Source organism: Struthio camelus, chromosome 4 (assembly GCF_040807025.1).
Source record: "Struthio camelus isolate bStrCam1 chromosome 4, bStrCam1.hap1, whole genome shotgun sequence".
Lineage (NCBI taxonomy): Eukaryota > Metazoa > Chordata > Aves > Struthioniformes > Struthionidae > Struthio > Struthio camelus.
Window position 1 is genome coordinate 51,888,223 of NC_090945.1, and position 19,699 is coordinate 51,907,921.

At 45.4% G+C, this 19,699-nt stretch overlaps 1 protein-coding gene across 1 annotated transcript; it reads left to right on the forward strand.

Moving 5' to 3' along the window:
• Positions 1–1,771: 1,771 nt before the first annotated feature.
• CYP4V2 (cytochrome P450 family 4 subfamily V member 2) lies at positions 1,772–18,090 on the forward strand. Its single transcript, XM_009676706.2, has 11 exons — positions 1,772–2,297; positions 6,127–6,239; positions 7,618–7,703; positions 9,542–9,732; positions 10,181–10,250; positions 11,464–11,590; positions 11,986–12,177; positions 14,310–14,412; positions 14,929–15,063; positions 15,238–15,417; positions 17,056–18,090. Exons 1-11 carry the CDS (start codon positions 2,096–2,098, stop codon positions 17,226–17,228), a joined length of 1,572 nt encoding a protein of 523 aa, XP_009675001.2. The 5' UTR covers positions 1,772–2,095; the 3' UTR covers positions 17,229–18,090.
• The last annotated feature ends 1,609 nt before the right edge of the window (positions 18,091–19,699 follow it).

Genomic DNA, 19,699 nt, shown 5'->3' on the forward strand with positions numbered 1-19,699 from the left:
TGATGCCTTTTGTTTGTAGCCACATCATCACTGCCAGCTGCTGGCAGGATTCTGCGGTGTCTTTCCTGATGCGTTTCCTGCTCTTCCCTCTCCCACCCATGGCTTTTCACCACCTCCTTGCTATAACACTGTTTTTTGTCAGTTTTTCCTGTAGAGAAGGAAGTAGCAGCAGACAGAAGAAACAGATTTTTGACTCGGGCTCGGTTTGCCACTTCAGCTAGCTATCAGCTGCAGGAAGGCAGTAAGCTGTGAGGTTTTTACATAGAACAAAGTATCACCCGACATGTTACTCTCCATGTCACAAGGACAGAAGGTGAACCTCTTAGTCCTGCACACTTGCTTCTTTCCTGGGATGTGACTTGAATGAAAGGAACAGGTTGCCCAGAGAGGTAGTGGAGTCTCCTTCGCTGGAGATATTCAAAACCCGTCTGGATGTGATCCTGGGAAATATGCTCTACAGGACCCTGCTTGAGCAGGGAGGTTGGACTAGATGATCTCCAGAGGTCCCTTCCAACCTAAACCATTCTGTGATTCTGTGAAAGAAGGGAGTGGTGACAGCATCGTTTGCCTTTGTATGTGCTGCTTGCGGAGCAGGGTATATATCTGCTACTTTCTGTCATGAACTAATACAAATAATAGCAGTAGTATCAAAGTTCATGTCCAGCTGTTTACTGTGCAGAAAAGTGCCAGAGCCAGCATTTGTGATTAAGCGTTTGCTGGGAGATTGCAGGAGCAAAGTGCCAAAATTTATCTCTCTCTGCTGGCACTGGACATCTGCCCTTCCTTAGCTTCTGATATCCTGAGATTTTTCTGTTTCTTCTCTTACTTGCTTTGTTTTTGCTGTTTGATTTACTGAAAATGCCAGTGTTTAGAAGTAAATTTGGTTCAAAATAGGCAGGAGAAGCGTGAGCGTGGATGTAAGAAAGCTTTTGAGATATGCTCAGGCCTCAGGAATAGGGGATGAAGTTTTGCCAATCTTCAGCAAAGCAGCCAGGGTCTTGGTACTGGTACCTCTGAAGTCTTTATGGTCCTCTGCTGTGGTGTATCCTGCCTTGGACTAAGCTATTGCGTATGTGAGCAGTGCGGTCCTTTTGCCAGACTTCTGTTTAGCCCCAAGGTTTCCGAGCACAGGAGGCTTTGAGGAACAGGCACTTAGCAGCTGGGCAGCAGCGAGAGCAGACTCTGGATGCTCCTGAGAGGAGGCAGGAAGAGAGCAGGGCTTGTGCTGGGTACTGCACTGCTTTTACCCAAGCACTTTGCAAGCTTCTTGTTGGCCTGACCCACCTGGAGGCTCAGCCCTTGGAGAGGAGCTGTGGAGGAACAGTGTGACCTCTTTCCTGTGCCTGTGCTCCCACCTGGCCAGTGCACCTGTGACACTGTCTGGTGCTGCCAGCTGTGTTACTGGCACCCTTTAGGCTGTGACTGAGCATTCAGCAGTGAGATCAGCGATGGTTATTTGAGCAGAGAAGCATCTCTGTGCTTTGCAGTGCTCTTGATCTCAAGCCTGTATGGGCTCTGGTTTGTGTGACCTCTTTCAGCCATCAACCCAGCACAAGAGAAGAGCGGCTTAAGCGCCTGAAACTCTTCAGATATCATGAGCTGGAGAGCATTGGAATGGTTCTGTGTTGTGGAATGATATTCCCTGAGCATCTGAAACATGCAGACATAGAGAGAAAGTGCTGAACAAACCCCATCTTCTCCAAATCAACAAAAAAGCCCCCGCGCAGCAGTTTGTGGCTTTTCCTTATATGTGATTTGTGAAGGCTCCTGTGACTTCAGTCAGGTGAGGGCAAGGAAGCAGCACTGTTTCCTGACACCCTATTTGCTGTGCCCTCCTGAAGTGCTTAGAGGCAGCTTCTCAGCTGCTCTCATTCCATCTTATCTGCCAGCTTGTTTGTAATTTCTTTATTTATTTTCTTGGCACAGAGCTGTGCCTCTGGGCTGTGTGTGCCAGCTCCGCCTCCTGCTCTTGAGGTTGCGTGCAGGCACACTACTCAGTGCAGGGAGGCAGCTGGCAGTGACACTGGCTGCAGGAGACAAAGGACGTCTGGGCTGCTTGGGGACAAGGCGTGGAGCAGCCAGCTAGGAGGTGGTAATGGAGGTCCTGCAGGGAGGAACCCACCTGCTCTCCTGGGGCACCGAGGTTGTTTTTCTGCTCTTGGCAGTTGTGGTGGTGTACTCCCTGCGCTCCCTGATGGATTACTGGTGGCGGTGGTGGGTGATGAAGCCCATCCCGGGTATCAGCCCCTGCTACCCCCTGCTGGGAAACGCTCTGCTCTTTGAGCGGGAGGGAGAAGGTAAGGACAGCTTACCCTGTGGCCCAGCTGTGAGATCCCTCCACTGTGTGCAGCTTTGCTGCAGGAGCCATGGCTGGTGAGGGCCTTGGGGGCTGAGCAGTGGCTGCTGTGCAAGTTGTAGTGTGTTCCGTTGCCTTTAGGTCACTTTGGGGCTATGGGTGACAAACTGGATGAGAAATGGGGTAGAGGAGAGGAGCTGTGCAAGTGGGATTAGTATCAATCAAAGATTAGATGGTGGCCAACCTGAAGGTGGCTCCCAAGTTTTTAATGTAAGACTCGGACCCAATTCTAATTCTTAATGATATGGAATATGAATGTCGCAGAACGAATTTTCGTGACAGGCAGGCCTGCTTGGCTGCTCTCATGGGAAGGACTGTTTCACAACACAGAGCATTGTTATTATCTGCAGTCCAAGCAGATTATCTGTTATAATCTCTAGCATTGTTATTATCTGCAGTCCAAGCAAAGCTTTTTAACTTGGGAGGAGATAAGGGTTTTTTTGTTTTTTTTTTGTTTGTTTGTTTTTTAAAGCAATAATCTTCCCCCAAGCGAGCATGTGCAAAGGACTTAACATGCTGAGTTGTTAGGTAGTTTGCAGAATTAGCTGAGTTTTAGTCGGAACAAAATAACTTCCTAAGTATTTGCAATACTTACTTCAAAAGCAAACGTTTATGTGTCAGCATTGATGAATGGTATTTTATTTTTGACCTATGCTTGAGAAGGAGTAAACATGGTACACATTCCTTTTCTCTTAGGCACCCTACTTTAAACAGGACTACATTTGTTTCTTGGAGTCTGGCATAGTATGAAAGTTACTCTGACTGTGCTGTCAGTAGAATAGCAGACTCATTCTGAGTGTGTTTGTGATGCCTATGTATGCCAGTCTGCTCTCTCTGCACTCACACGTGTTCCTACTTGTGCTGATCATTCAAGTATAAAGGACATGCTTTTTAACTTCCAGGAAAAGCCAGAGGAGAGAATTACTGGGTCATGGGAATGTGGTGAAGACAAGAATGCAAGTATGGGCACACACATTGTCCAGTGCTGACACATGTTGAGACATGATCCCTCTTGCCTGTTCAAGTGGGCGTACGCTTGCATCTTGTGACAGCATTGTTTCCTCTGGATCTGACCTTAGTCCTTCCAAAATACGGATGAAAGAAATCTTTATTTGATGGAAGCAAGGGCAAGCAGCTTCCCCTGAAGTTGACTTTGGGAAGCAGTAGCAGGATCACAGTCAGAATGTTATTATGAGGCTGACTGTGAGGCAAATCTTTTTTGAAAGAACATTGCTTCTGTCTCCAGAAAGCAATTTGAGGGAGACTTGCATTCTGTAAAGTCTCTAATCCCATTGGTTAGCAGGAGTCACATAGCTTCCGAGCTTAAGTTAAGCCCGGGACCTTCCTCCTTTGTTCCTGTTTATTTCTGTAAGTATGAATGAAGATTGTAGTTTAGATTTTTTTCATCAAAAATGTAAAAGTTAAGAAAATTTAAATTTGAGAGAAAAAGTGAAAAGTTGTATAGTAAAAAGCAAAATGACTTGTGGTCCACCTAAAGATGATTTTATTTATTGATATCCATATACAAACTCTTGTGCTTCTGGAAAATTGTGAACTTGCATCATAGTCATGTTAGAAAAAATCAGAAAATAGCAAAATAATTTGATGCAGTGTCATTAGAACTTGTACCTAAGACTAGATAATGCATTTCCTGGTCTGAGTATCTATTAGGAAACAAGCACTGTGTATATTTCCCAGGACTTAGGGACCTTTGAACTGCCAACTCTACAAAGGCCTTGGAAGGAGTCATTTATACTTTAGTCTGATTTCTGAAAGGACAAGGGCGGGATTTAATCCCTAAACATCCTGATAGTAGACAGCACCTCTAGAATTGTAGAACGAACCTGATTGCCTTCTGTGATCAGATAAGTGGATCTGTGAACAAGGGGAGAGCAGCGGATGCTGTTTACTTTGCTTCAGCAAGGTCTTCAAAACCATCTCCGATGGTTTCCTTATAGCCAAACTGGCAAGATAGCAACTGGATAAGTGGATGATAAAGTGGGTGGAGAACTGACTGGACTGCTGGACTCAACCAGTACAAAGTCCAACTGGCAGCTGAGCACTAGTGGTATCTCTCAGGAGTTGATGCTGGGGCCAGTGTTGTTTAACATCTTTATTACTGATGGGATGGAGTGCACTCTCTGCAAGTTTGCAGACAATATCAAATTGAGGTGAGTGGTCAGTGCACTGGAGGGCAGGGCTGTTATTCAGAGGCACATTGATAAACTGGAGAAATGCCCTTGACAAGAACCTTATCGAGTTAAACAAAAGCAAGTGCCAGGTCTTGCCCAGAAAAGGATCTGGGTGCCTGTGGACACCAGATTGAACAGAGGTTAGCAGTGTGTTCTTGCTGCAAAGGTGGCAGCTGGCATCCTGGGCAGTTTTAGCAATAGTGCAGTCAGCAGGTCAAGGGAAATGTTCATTCCCTTCTGTGTGGCACTTGTGAGACTGCACCTGGAGTAGTAAGTCCAGTTTTGGTCTTCCCAGTACAAGAAAGGCATTGCTATACTGGACTGAGTCCAGTGCAGTGTCAAGAGGTTGGAGCATGTGGCATAGGGGGAGAGGCTGAGGGAGCTGGATGTGTTCAGCCTGGAGAAGAGACAGCTCAAGGGAAGGTAACTGCTGTCTTTAGCTGCATAAGGGGGTGGGGGAAGAGAGAGGGGGCAGGTAGAGAGGACAGAACTGGACCCTTCTTGAAAGTGCACAGTGCTAGGGCAATAGGCAGCAGGCACAGGCTGCAACATAGGAAATGAGGTTTCGTAAAAAGGACAGAATTTTTCCAAGATAAGCATGATCAAATACTGGAACAGGTTGCCCAGAGAGGTTGTGGAATGTCCATCCTTGGAGATATTCAGAATTCAACTGGATGAGGCCCTGAGCAGCTTGATTTGAGCAGGAAGTTGGACTAGATGAGCTCTGGAGGTTCCTTCTGACATAAATGATTAATGGAGTCTTTGTGTCCTTAGAGGCGAGGACATCTGAATTGCCAGATCCACCAACACCTCATAAGGTGTCATTTATCCTTCACTAAGGTTTCCAAAGGGGCGAGTGGAGTTTAATCCTGGAACAGTCTGCCATCAGAGGCCTGTGCTAGAATTGTGAATTGTCACTGATGATTAGGGCTGTGAGAGAGTGAAAGCGTGTAGGCAGGTAGGAGTAAGAAATAATTTGTTTGCAGGTGAACATCGATGTCAATGTAAGGGCTCCTAAGATTTTCTTCAGGCGACCAACTATCAGAGACTGGACATTTCAAGTGATACAGATGTTCACTGCTCTGCTATTAGAATGTACTACAATGCTTCTGTGTGCATCACAAGTTTAGTACCTGTTGATGAGCTCTTGGATAAGAAAAGGCTTGATAATCTTACCTTGAAAGTAAACAAGTATCTTAATGAAGCATTTTGGCTAGTGTCAGCTAAGCAGAAATATGAGCATAGTCTTAATCAAGTTTGATCTACGTCAAGTTATTACAGAGTACAGTACAAATGAATTCTCATGCTGCAATTCGCTGAGATAGCTTTAAAGCTGTCTTATCTAGAGAAAGCCCAGCTTGCTCTAGAATACAATGCGTTCAGGAGCATAGACATAGTGCTGCTGCAATATATGCATTGTACAGCTAATATAGGAGTGCAAAAAATACAGCTTGGTTGTAGTAGCAAGGTAAAACTACAGCAAACATTGTGCGAAATATTACGAAAAGCGGATCATTACGGAATTTTTATCTATTCAACAAACACTTTTCTCTATTCTAATTTGTTTTTACATTCCAGGATTTTTTAAACAACTGCAACGTTATTTTAAAGAATTCAGGAATATTCCTTTGTTCAAACTTTGGATAGGACCATTGCCTGTGATGATTTTGTATGACCCTGATAGTGTGGAGGTGAGTGTGCTTGTCTCCTCCTTCCTACATATTGTGCAGTCACATAAAAGCAGTGCCCAACATGTTAGTGATGTCGTTCTTTCTGTAAACGTTTTGAGAATAAGGGCTTGCAATGATGTTGAGATGCCACTGGACGTTATCGTCTGACCCGTTGCTAAAGAAAGACTCAAAGTGTGAAAGAGAAGGCCTGATCTTGGAAAAATTCAGTACTAAAGACGGGGGCAAGCGTATGAGAGCAGCAAATCAGTATGTTTGGTAGAAAGAAGCGTCTCCTTCAGCTTTGTTTTTCACCTCTGGAAAAGTGTTTGCTCCCAAGAGTTGATCTGACTAGTAGATATAGCAGGGTAGACTGGACCACTGAAATAGAGGTAGAACATTGTGAAACGTTGGCTGCAGCACTGGTGTCTGTCTGACTCTTTTGCATAAGAACTCAATTGGCCTGTCTTTATGCCATGAAATGGGGTCATTAGTTTTGCTACTGAAAATGCTTGTCCCTGAATTGAGGTGGTAGAGTTCTTTCCTTTTTGGGGTATCTAGTGCCTTTTGAAACTGTGTGATGATACGGCGTTTGCCACAGTGGCCAAAAGTGCGGGGGAAGGTTGGGAACAAGGACTCATTGCCCCAAACAGCACTCTTGGGGAAGCGTTGGAAAATACCCAGGACGCATCCCTTGTGCCAGCTTGTACTGAAATACTGTGGATTTTACAAGGGAGTAAATGCAAGGTTCAATTCTGTGCCCTATTGACACTGAGTGATGCTGCTTTGGTGATTTGAGAATGCGATGCAAAGTGCATGCCTTGCTGGAGCTGTAGGGAGCCTTGATGTGTGCTTTGCCTTGTGAGCGTTAGTGAGGCTATTGAAGGAGCATGCAAGCAACTGAGCTGATTGTCCCAGACTTTCATCTCGGTGGTCTCAGGGTAGATAGCTTGGGTTCTTTTCTTGCTAAGAGCCTATTAGAAGGTGAGAGGAATGAGATCCTGTGTTATTCCATGTGAAATAAACAAGTGAATGAGGAGCACATTGCTTGGACCTTGCAGACACCTAGCTTTTCTGTAGATGTTAATGGAAGAGGAGGTAATCTTTGTGGGTTTGGTTGAGGCTGAAAACCATTGTGTTCTCTCTGAGCTCTGCCAGTGACTTGCAATGGAGATGCTTCATTTTGAGGAGGACTGGGGTTGTGGTAGATTTTGAGAACTTCACTGTTCCTGACGCTTTGCATGCTTACTGAAAGGGTAGCCTATGTAAGCTCTGTGTTTCCCTGGCTGAGGTATGGGGCATCTCAGTGGAGGGACTGAGGATGCGTGAAGTAACATCAGCTGATGTAATTGCTCTCCATCTAACAAGGGATGCTTTTTCCCCTCCCTTTCTTTTCTGACAGGTTATTCTGAGCAGTTCGAAGCACATAGAGAAATCCTACCTGTACAAATTTTTACAGCCGTGGCTGGGCACTGGACTTCTGACGAGGTATAGTAAAATGCAGGTGAAGAACTGTTTTTTTAAAATTTGTGGAGTAGTTGACAGGACGAGCGCTTGGTGGCAGCACTGCTGAGCAGTATCCCTGGGTAGAGGCATGTACATGATAGCTGTAGAAGTCTTATTTCTTTTGGTGGTCTTGGTTGCTCTTTAGTACCTTGTATCTGATAATAAGATTTTGGCATTATTTATTTCTCAGCAGCTTTTCAGCTCTTGTGGTTGCAGACAAGAGTGTTTGTTTATTTCTCTGCATGTTCACTGTCATTCCTAGACTTCAAAGGCCTTCAAGAGGGAGAATGACCATTGCTAGTTTTTCTTTCTGGAATCTTGGAAGTGGAGTGAATTTAAGTTCTGAAAAGTGATGTCCTCTGGCACATGGTATCTTTTAGTCATTGATGTTGCGCGCTAGATCTTTTGGCTGTTGTCACATCTGATTGTCCAGCATAGTTGGACTCTGGCAGACGTGTGAGTCTGTATTGCTTATCTCGGCTAGAGGAGTCCAAATCTGTGTGAAGGTCCTGAGGTTGGCAATGCTTTGGGGCGGGATAGGAGAGGATCCGCACCCTGTTCTTGATTTCCCTTGTGAAGTGGACGCTTGTAAGAAGCAAAGCCTGGGAAAAGAGTGCAAGTTGGGAGTGGGAAGAGGAATTGTTGTCCTCCGCTGCCTGGAGGGGTAGTGCAAGGTTTTCCTTATCCTTAGTAATGGGTCCATGGTGTTATAAGAGCCAGCTGTGGTCATGTAGTGCAGGAGGTGCAAGTATACGTGGGAGGCTGAGGCTTTATCCTGCTGTGTTTCATTTTTGCCCCTGGGCAATATGCTCTGGGTGACCCTGCTTGAACAGGGAGGTTGGACTAGGTGATCTCCAGAGGTCCCTTCCAACCTAAACGATTCTGTGATTCTGTAAGCGTGAAGGGCGGTAATCAGTAGCAAAGGGCAGAGAGTTGAGGTCCCTGGTGGCCAGAATGGCATATGCTCCCTGTTACTGTTCCTTCCTGAATGGTTATTTTATCTCCAGGTAGGCTTCTAGGGGTGTTCTGGCTTCCTTGTGCTTTGCAAAAAATGCAGTGAGAGGCAAATGTTCCAACTTCACTGATCAGGGCTGTGGTCAGAGACCATGAGCTGATGAGCTGGCTGCCCTGTGAAGAAGTGCACCAGTAGCAGGCTAGTGGGAGAAGAGGTGAGATTGTGCTAAAAGCAGAGCAGGAAGTTGTGTGTTTGTGGGGCACCTGACTCAGACAAGCAAACAAGAACCCCCGGAGGCTGGTGTCACTCCCTGGGGCTGCCTGATCTTTTCACTGATGTGTGGAAGGTGGCTGTCTCTCTCTGAAGAAGCACTTGAAGAAACCTGTCCTCGAGGCAATGGTTGGCCTGTTGTTCCTGGGCCCTCATTGTCCTCAGTGGCTCATTTCCTGCGTAGTCGGTAGATGAAGGCAGCCGTAGGTGGAGATTTTCAGAGAAGATGGGACGAGTTGGTGCCTCGATGCTGAATGCTGATTTTGTCCTACAGATGGATGCCTTCTGCTCACTCCCTCTGACCCTGTGTGCTGAGTGACCCCGAGGCTGTATTGCCTGAAGGCTTGCTGGCATGTCCTTTGGGTGACAGCAGCTAGAGAAATGGCTGCTTGTGCTTAGGAGAGAGCTGGAGTAAGAAGCGCGTCCTAGAGGCTCCTTCTGGAGAGTGCTCTGGACAGCTTGAAGAGTCAGCAAAAGCATGTCCGTGTGCGAAGGTGTAGCAGACTGCAGTTTTGAGTGTGTACTTGTGTGATGCTGGGAGTCTTGTCTCCGAGCTGAAGTTTTAACACTTCCTTCTGCCCTCTGAATTTTGCAGCACTGGAGAGAAGTGGCGGACGCGACGGAAAATGATAACTCCCACGTTCCACTTTGCAATCTTAACCGACTTTCTGGAAGTTATGAATGAGCAAGGGAGTATTTTAGTGGAGAAACTTGAGAAGCATGTTGACAAGGAGCCATTTGATGTCTTCTTAGACATCACTCTGTGTGCCCTTGATATAATCTGTGGTAAGTTCTCTTCGGTTATCGTGGAGGGGCTGTGAATGATGCAGAGGCTCGTGCGTGTGCTGCTGCTGTGTGCCAGTCTCCTGTGAGGAGCTAGTTGAAGAGAGATGTCCCTGCTTACTGTGTGAATGTATTTCCATGCCCTCTGCCCCACCACCCAGTCTGTGCTTTCTCTTGGGATGTCTTGCGTGCCTGTGAGCAGACGAGTGGTGAGCTGAGTTTGTGGGCAGGGTGGAGGTAGAAATCTCAACTGAGTCTGTGCTGAGGAGCAGAAGTCCTGGGTGTGGAAGTGTAAAGTGAGCCCATCACCTGGGAAAGGATGAATGTATTTACCTATGGAAGGGGATGCTGAGGTGCCAATTGGAGGCAGTGAGCAATAAGAACTTACTGTGTGCAGTGACTCGCCATTTCACTTTCCGCTCATGACCTCTTGGTCACTTCCTCTTTGTAGAAACTGCGATGGGCAGGAATGTGGGTGCTCAGGAGAATAAGGATTCCGAGTATGTTCGTGCTGTTTACAGGTAAATGGAGACCTTCCTAGGCTACTTTATAGTTGGTTTGGAGTTGCTACTGCCCATGTCCAGGAATACATTTACTGTGTGAGGAAGTGGTGAGGTCGTGGGGCGCAGGAGGAGGCAGAAAGCCAAAACGGCAGGAAAAACTGCTACAGTTTTTGAGACTCCTTCTTTGATGGATATATGCAATAGGAGGCTGAGGCTGTGAAGAGGGTTCAGCTGCCATTCACTTGGTCCACTGGCATTGGAGGTAAAAAGTGCTGCGGTGTTGCTTCTCAGCATGATTGCCAGAGCTGAGAGGGTGCGAACTTAGGCAGCGTGTTAAAGCTGAGTCACTGCTCCTCTGCAGTGGTATTTACCCTGTTCAAACTGTATGTGGCTGTCAAGTGGGTTAGGAAAAGCCATGGTCTGTGTTTGTACCACGATGCTGTTCCAACCCAAACAATAGGTAGCCCCTTGGGGCACCTGACTCCTTTCCTTTTATGCGACTTGTTGGGACAGGTACGTTATATAAAAGGGGTAGAGTTTAGAGGGCTTGATTCTCATTGGTTTCCTGCCTTTTTCCCAGTACCCAATTGGTACTGCAAGTGGGCCTGAAATGGGTCTACAGGTAATTATTGCTCCTGCAAGTCCCTTACTGCAGCCAAAAGCATGTGAAGGAGCTGAATAGCAATGACAAAGCCCTTAAGAGCATGCTCCAGTGTACTTGAACTCATACATCATGACTTATTGTTTATTTCAAGTACTTCTCATGTGCTGTGTGCCTTATATGGCATATCAACAGACAGGTAGGAATGTAGGGCTTCCAGACAGCTATTTGAGGTCACAGGGCAGATATTTTGGAGAGCTGGCACAAGTTGTAAATCTTTGCAGGATATGATCAGTGCTTTAAGGATGTGGAGAGGAACTGGATGCCTGAAAATGTCTGTTTCAAGAGGATTCCCCCTGAATGAGAGTTATATGATCTTCTTAGAAATCACTGCTTAAAGATGTAATTCATGGTGATGCTGAAATGCTGGGACAGGTACAGAAATTCTGAGACGGTATAAAAACAGGAAACAAAGACAGACAGCCTTCCCTTCAGATGAATGTGTTTAAACCCACACGTTATGGTTAGTTCTGCTAAACAGAGGCATGTACAGTTGGTTTTGTCTCTTAAAAGTGTACTGTGAATTTACTTGTCAAGCAATGTTACTTAATGCAATTGTTGTGCCCCTAGGATGAGTGATCTAATCCAACGGCGACAGAAGAGCCCTTGGCTTTGGCCTGATCGTGTATTTGTGCTGTTCAAAGAAGGAAGAGAGCACGAGAGGAATCTCAAGATCCTTCACGGTTTTACAGATACAGTATAGCTTCTTTCTTTTTATGATGCAGCCTAGCTGGTGGAGAGAAGTTCTGCGCTCAGTAGAGAGCTTCCAAATGGGCAATGAGGTTCATCTCCATTCATATAGATGTATTTAAGAGAAGTGTCTTTTATTTGGGTTGTCAGAAAGACAGCTCCTTACCTGTCTGTTATTTTGTCACTAACAACAATACTAATTAGTTAATTGAAGGACTCAGTTCTGCTGTTCTGAGAACGCTGGGGAAGTTAGAAGCTCTCCACCTGTCTCTGGGTCTTTAGCCTGAAAAGAGGACACTCAACTCTTTCTCTTTTTTAAAAAATAGTTGAAATAAACCTGTGTGGCGTAGACAGACTGTGTGCACGTGTTCCATGTCTCTTATATAATGTTTCGAATCTCAGGTCATTGCAGAAAAAGTTGCAGAACTTGAAAAACCCAAGCAAGGGAAATGGGATGCTGATGACAGCTGTGAAGAAAGTGGCTCCAAAAAGAGAAAAGCTTTCCTGGATATGCTTCTGAGTGCAACAGATGATAAAGGGAACAAACTGAGCTACAGGGACATTCGTGAGGAAGTGGATACTTTCATGTTTGAGGTACCCAAGGGGAGCTGTTGTCGGGTATTTTTTGTTTGTTTTCTGAACCAGAGACTCACCATTTACAGATGGTGACTGCTACTTAGCTCAGGAGGTTGCTTTTAGTGTCAATTTGTTTTAGCAAAAGTGTGGAGACTGTATGAAATGTCGGTAGTGCACAGATCCTTCAAAGCAAGGAATTACCCTTTAGTAACACAGTGTTGTTTCAGAAAGATGGAAAGCTTTCATATCCAGAACTGTGTCCCCTGGTGAAAAGCTGGACACACGCATCCAGCGGTTGCTGCCTATGTGAACAGGCACTACTTGTGCAAGCAGGCGAGCCATAAGAGCTTAATGGCCGATGTGGGCCATGAAACTCCCAGCTCCTGCTGTAAAGCCTCCTTTGTGGCAATGAGAGCTCTTGATGATTGCAGTGTTTTCCCTTGCATTTTACTGATTCTCCTCACGTTTTGAACCTTGTAACGTTAGCTGAGGGTTTTCCTTTGTTCTCCTGGTCTGTCATGATTCTACATTGATATTGCCCGGTTCCCTGTCCAATGAAGGATCTAAACAAGGATGTTAGTTCTCTACACATCTCCTTTAGGTGGACCTGATTTCTACCTCGGAGGAACTTAATTCAGAAACAGTTACTGCTTTTGTACCGCAGCAAAACTCTTCCCAGGTTACCGTTCTTCAGCTGCTCCATAGTGAGATTTCGAAGAGGCCCAGTATCCTGAACTTCATTACAAGTGCACTCTTTTAGTACCAAAATCCTATGCTAATCAACTTTTCCTGTTTCCTTCTTTTTCTTGTTTCCTGTCTCCTATTTGTTTCCCTTACCGTTCAAGTTTTATGCAGTGCCGAAAGCCTGCAGTAGCCGACCGTTTTTCACAGAAAACAAAGAACTCTTCCCTCCTGTGGCCACTGTACTGTCCGTCATTCAACCTTTTTTGATAGGTCTTTTCCATGAAGATTACATATTGTCTCATATTACTCCTGTGGTGGTTATTGGTGCCTCAAGTCTTATGTTGTGAATGTAGGTCCATCTTGCTGTGTAGATGTGCTGCCAGAATGCTCTGCTGTACCTCGTTGGAGAGTTTTATCTGACACTTTACAAGAGTTGAGGGTGGGTAGAGTGAAAGAGAATTGCTGAGCTGTGTAGAGCAGCGGATGCCAATCAGGGATTTTTGAAGAGGAGAGAAGAGCAAGCAGTGAGTGTGCCCATCTGAGACAAAATACAAAGGAAAGACCATGCTAGTTCCCCCAGCTGAAATGGAAAGCTTTCAGGAGGCAAAGGAGATGGAAGCAGGATGTTTGCTTGTTTGACTTAACCCTTTCCTGTTTTTGGTCAGTTTTCAGGCACTGAATCATAGGTCTCATTATACTGTGATAATCAGTGCAATGTGCTTCATACATTTTAAAGCCTGTAAATTTCTTAAGAAATTTGGATCAGAAAAGCTGTATGAGTTCAAAATTCAGTTAAGTCTTCAAAGGCGTGTCCAAAACAGTTTTGCAGTCGTGGGTCTTCCCTCCGGTACGACAGAGACATTGACAAAACTATCAAAAAATAGATGATAAATTGTGTTTGTTATCCATCCTGTGGCATTTGACGGCAGTCCAGCTCTTAGGTCGTAGAATAATAAATCAAGAGATGAACGTGTGCCTGTTTGGCTCTGTGATGGCAGAAACAGGAACTACCCTCAGTGGAGAGCTCATCCAGCGCTTCATGAGAGCGAGAATTGCTGATCTCTGTAGAGCCACGAGGGGTCAATCAGTCGATTTCTGAATAAAAAGAAGAGCAGAGCAGCAAGCATCTGGTTCTGAAACTTAGAGGCAAAGGAAAGATCCTGCTAATTGGAATGGCAAACTTGCAGGAGACAGAAAAGAGGGATGTTTGCTGGCTAGCAGAGGTGTTTCAACCCGTTTCTGCTTTTGGGTCAGTTTTCAGGCACCTGACTGAATCATGGGTCTCGTTATGCTGTGATAATCAATGTGACGGATAGAGTTCCGCGCTCTTGATTTTTCTTTTTCTCTTGGTTGTCGGACTACTGAGTCCGGCTTTCCGTAATAGCCGCAGGCCAGAGTATTTTCGCAGGCTGCCTATGCGCAGGAATAGCGTTGAAGTGAGCGTCTTTGTGAATCTGGACCTCTAGGGCCACGATACAACGGCTGCGGCTGTGAACTGGGTGCTGTACTTACTGGGGCATAATCCTGAAGTCCAGAAGAAGGTTGACGGAGAACTGGACGAGGTGTTTGGTACGTTTCTCCTCTTTCTTGGGGTATTGGGGTAGAGGAGGTGTTGGCCTTTGTGGGCGGGGCAACGGTGGATTGCCCTTTGTAAGCCTAGACGTCAAAGGGGAGGTTGGCACGTGCCCTGCGGCTGCTGTGGAGCTTTCACTAGCTGGAGGTGGTTGGGATGAGTTCTGGGAGATGCCTGTGAGAGAGTACTGAGAAGGCTGCAGCCAGCGTTGGGTCCTTAGGTCATGGCGCGTGGTTCTGATGTGTGTCGGGGTAGGAGCTTCCGCTGTGTGCTTGTTGGGACTTGGCGAGAGGTCCTGGAAGGGGGCGGGCTGGAGTGAGGTGTGCTAGGAAGAGTTTAAGAGTGTTGTGAGAGTCACCGCTGAGAAAAAGGATTCCCAACTTCCAGCACCAGAGTTTAGTGTAGTCTTGTGGCTGGTACTTGAGAAAGCTGGAAGCCTTTTGAGGGGTGTGTTTGGTTCCCTGAAAATGGGATGTGTCGGCCTTAATGCCCCATGCGTGTGTTTTGGACAGGTAACAGTGAGCGTCCTGTCACGATGGAGGATTTGAAGAAGCTTTGGTACCTTGAGTGTATTGTGAAAGAAGCCCTTCGTCTCTTCCCTTCGGTTCCGCTGTTTGCCCGTACCTTGCGGGAGGATTGCTATATTAGTGAGTAGTATGCTGTTCTGCCTGTGTTTGCCACTTTGAATCTTGCTAGCACCTTCTCGGCAAAGGTGTTTCCCAAGTAAATGGCAGCTTTTGTTCTGTACAGCTGCTTATCGATGTCACTTACTTTGCTGTTGAGTTGACTCTCTTCTCCTGCCTTTCTCTTTTCCCCCTCAGAAGGCTATCAGGTACCAAAAGGCACAAATGTTCTTGTTGCAACTTATGCACTGCACAGAGACCCAGAGATCTTCCCTGACCCGGAGGAATTCAGACCTGAGCGGTTCTTCCCTGAGAACTGTAGGGGAAGGCACCCGTATGCTTACGTGCCCTTCTCAGCTGGTCCCAGGAACTGCATCGGTATGTACTTGAAGAGAAAGCCCAGAGAGAATGTGGCAGTGCTGCTCTTGGTGTGGTGGCCGTTGCAGCAGTGAGCGTGTCAGAGATTAGGGTTGCAATGTACTTGATGGTCTTCCCTGAAAAATTCTGAGTGCTGTCTGACGTGTCTGCTTTGCACTTGAGCTGCAAGCATCTTTTGCGTTTCTCCCACGAGGTTCTTCTCTTCCCAGAGTGCAGTGTACGTTACACGGTTGTCTCCTTCCCATTGCCTGTGCAGCCTTGCAGCATGTTAATGGGCTGCTGTGTCAGGGTAGGATTGCCGCCAGCTTTCTGGTCCTCTGTCAGCAAGATAGATCATTGTGGAGCAAGAGAAGGCAAATGTTCTGCATTTGTTTTGCTCTGGAAATGTCTTATCCGTCTATCTGATGATCTCAGCTGGCTGTCCCCGTGCAGCCTGCAGCTGATGTATTCTTTTCCTTTTTCTGATACCATGGTTGCTCTGGTGTTTCCAATGTTTTCCTAGAACTTGTTAGCTCTTCAGGTCTCGCTGAGACACTTGACATTTTTCAGTGCCAGAAAAACAGAGATCACTCTTTACTTTACAGAACATATGAAAAGACATGAATTTTCCCTGCACTGTTCTTAAGGGTAAAAGGTTCAGGAATTTTTCAGGAATTATCCTGCTTTTTACAGGAATGTGAAATTTGTTTTTTTCTTTTCTTTTTTTTTAAGTTCTCACATTTGTCTCATTGGGAATAGATGTCCTTCACATATGAATAGTAGACTAGGTCTTCCCATGCGTTATGAAGTGGAATCTAATTTAGGGTAACGTATCTAGCTGGTTCATAGGTGTACAGGAGAGTGTATAGGAGAGTATGGGAGGTGGTTCATAAATATGTTTGCAGACATCCATCACTGTGTATGCGTGTGTACAGACTTCTATCTGTACATATTGTATAAAAAGGAACCCAGAGAAGATATAGAACACTGACTTTTTTTGCCCTGTTTCCATAATTTAAGGTTAGGTGAACTTCCTGGACTGTGACATTTTAGTTTGCTTTCCCTCTGTTCTATTCTCCTTCTTCTTCATCCAGCTTTCTCTGAAATCTAAGCTGAATTTTGGCCTCTATGCTAGCAGATCTTTACTATGTGTAATGTTTAATGTTCACTGAGAAAAGGGTTGTCTGTCATTCTGTTGCAGATGCATTTCCTTCTCTCCTCTTTTCATATATCAAATAGAGGGATTTGTCTCTTTCCGCAGTCAGTGTGCTCCATCTTCTCCTTTCCCCTTCTGCTCTGGTCTCTGAACCATTCCTTCCCTGCCTAGTCCATCCGAGATATATGACAAGGCTATGCTTTGTGTTAGGTTTGTGTGAAGTTCATGGCATTGACTACTGTTCAGGTGCTGTGCGCTGTGGGAAGGAAGATGGACTATATGTTGCCCCAGGAAGGCCAGAGGTGTCATGCAGGAAAAGTGCTAGTTTCACTAGTGTTCATATAACCTCTGTTTTGGCCCACACCTGGTTCCATTTTCAAGGCAGACGAGCAGTCCTTGCTGTGCTGTGTGTCTGAGGTTATTGCTGTGGTCACGTAAACGCAGAAGTGGCTGAAGTTGCAAACCTGACAGTAACACCTCTTTTGCTGCACTGTGATGTGTAGGTCAGCGCTTTGCACAGATGGAAGAGAAAGCCCTTCTAGCCCTCATCCTGCGGCGCTTTTGGGTGGACTGCAGTCAAAAGCAAGAAGAGCTTGGTCTGGCAGGAGAGCTGATTCTTCGTCCAAATAACGGCATCTGGATCCAGCTGAAGAGGAGGCCAAACTCTGTATCATAGGGAAAGGAAATTCAAGACGTTATTTTTCCAAAAACTGTTTAGGTTGGGGGATGTTTTTAAATCAGATGTTTTGATGGCAGTCCTGTTAGTGAGGCCTGGAATCTTTTGGAACTAAAGTTGTTACTGATTGTTTCATCAAAGATGATGTGATAGTTCTGAAGTGCTGTAGTCTTCTAAAGCATGGTAACTTCATGTTCATTTTTAAGGTGCAAGTCTTTAACCATCAAATCTTAGTGCCTTGTGTACTCAGATGAATTGCAACAATGCAAAGGAAAGGAAATGATGGGATGAGAAACTGAAACCAGAATTTACTGTATTAGTCAAAGCTCCAAACAATGAACCAATCTGCCTTTCCTTTTTAAGGTCCTGCAAGCAACATAGGTTCTTACTTGTTGATGTTAAAGAGGAATTGCAATGATGAACCTAAATGCCTCTGAAAACTTCTGACTGTTCCTACTTTAGAGTCTCAGGCAGAAGCAAAACACACTCAGCAGCTCTCTAAGGTGTTAATAATGACAGAAAAGCCTGGAACTTATTCAGGCAGCAAAACAGCAAGCATATTGAATAACGTAGCTGAAATATTTTTTTAAACAGTTTTGTTCACTTCTTCTGCCACAGCCTCAGTAACATGCTCATAGATGTTCTAGTGTTTTTTTTCCTGTTTTGTCAATCAGAATGCATTTGGGGAACTCACAGGGATAACAGTCAAGCCTGTAGTTCTATTTATTTATTTATGTCTTAGAGAATGCAGCAGCAGCATGCATCTACGAAGGCTGCTGTATTTATATCTCACCATCGCACCAAGTCAAGGACATAAATGATTTGTTCACTCATTCAATAAAATAAAGGTGTCATACTCTCAGTTTGGAGTTCACAGTGGTATCCAGATGTCTCCCAGAGATATTCACAGAACTTCAATAATTTTTTCCCTCCCCCCATATTCTTGCCCAATGAAGCTCTGTCTTTTGAAGAAGGATAAGGCAACCACACAGTAGACAAAAGCAGACTATCGTTAAAGATCATCTTTTCCTGAATGTTCCTCTAGTCATATTGGTACTATAAGCCCCTTGATTTAACCTATGTAACATGTAAAAACATGGCCTTAATCCATAAGCCTCAAGCCATGCCTCAAGACTTTGAAGGCTCCTAGGTATAAGTAGGTGACACTTTGGCCTTCCAAATAGTTGGGCTATTTCTCATGCAGTCATCAGCTGGCTGTAGTTTTGCATGTTGCAGCCCAGGTACAAGATTTGTTCTTCAGGTTAGATCTAAATCAACCATAAGCCCCACAGCTGGAGGGCAGACTCCATGGCTTTTGTAAACACTGGAGAAGAAACTAGTGCTAGACCAAGCTGGGGTCCTCCAGCTGGTCTGCCCTTCTGTTCTATACTCACATTTCTTTCGAGTGGTGTGTGTTACCCCAGCATTGACCCCTGGCACTGCTCGAAGGAGGGCATGTACAGATAAGCTTGTTTGTATTTTATCTGCTGATGCAGCTGCTGTTCTGACTCTCCTTAGTGAAACAATCTGCCAAGAATCTGCATCCTTGCTGTCCCTTGGATGGTGCCTCCTAGCCAATGGGAGGTGGTGCCTGCTGCGGCCCAGGGGACAGGGCCCAGTGTGGCCAGTTGCGAGGTCATGATGGAGGTCTTGCAGGGAGCTACAGGAGGAGCCCAGCTCTTGATGGTTGTGGCAGTGTGCTCCCTGATGGATCACTGGTGGCAGTGACGGGTGCTGAAGCTGATCCTGGGTATCAGCCCCTGCTATCCCCTGCTGGGAAATGCTCCACTCTTTGAGTGGGAAGGTCAGGGCAGCTCACCCTGTAGTCCACCTGTGAGGTCCCTCCAGTGTGTGGGACTTTGCTGCAAGAGCCATGCCTGGTGAGGGCCTTGGAGGCAGAGCTGTGGCTGACCATGAGGGTAGTAGTGTGTGCCATGCATCACCTTTAGGGCACTTTGGGCTGTGGGTGACCTACAGAGAGAAATTGGATGAGAAGCTGGAAGCCAGAGCTGATACAGCTCATGATGGTTTGGTCCACTTCTAATTAATGTGTTACTAAGAAAGAAAGATGTAATCTCTCCTTACTGTTTTTGTTGATTTTACAGATTCTTTTCTTTTGTCTGTTGTGCACTTCTAATAACACAAGGTGGTTTAATGCATAGGATGCCACTGTACTTCATAAAACATCAGAATAGAAGGAAAATATTTCCTATAATTTCCAAGTTTCCTTGAACCTGCTGAATTCTTTATATTTTGATAACTTAGGTTTTGCCTTTTTCTGAAGATTTTGGACAAAAAAAAAAAAGATGTAACTATCTAGTTTACATAAATGAAATCACAGACCTAGGCAAATAGTTTATTGTAATTGCTACCTTTCTATTGCCATAAAAAAGTGATGTAACAATGGATAATATAGCTTTTTCACTTCATTTTCAGATGCAGTTTTCATTGATGATGACGAGAAGTTAATT

Excerpts from the sequence above, each read along its gene's own strand:
- CYP4V2 (XM_009676706.2), top strand. The coding sequence starts at position 2,096 with ATGGAGGTCCTGCAGGGAGGAACCCACCTGCTCTCCTGGGGCACCGAG. Across the intron at positions 6,240-7,617 it reads ATGACCCTGATAGTGTGGAG|GTTATTCTGAGCAGTTCGAA; the intron begins GTGAGTGTGCTT and ends CTTTTCTGACAG. Across the intron at positions 14,413-14,928 it reads AGAACTGGACGAGGTGTTTG|GTAACAGTGAGCGTCCTGTC; the intron begins GTACGTTTCTCC and ends TGTTTTGGACAG.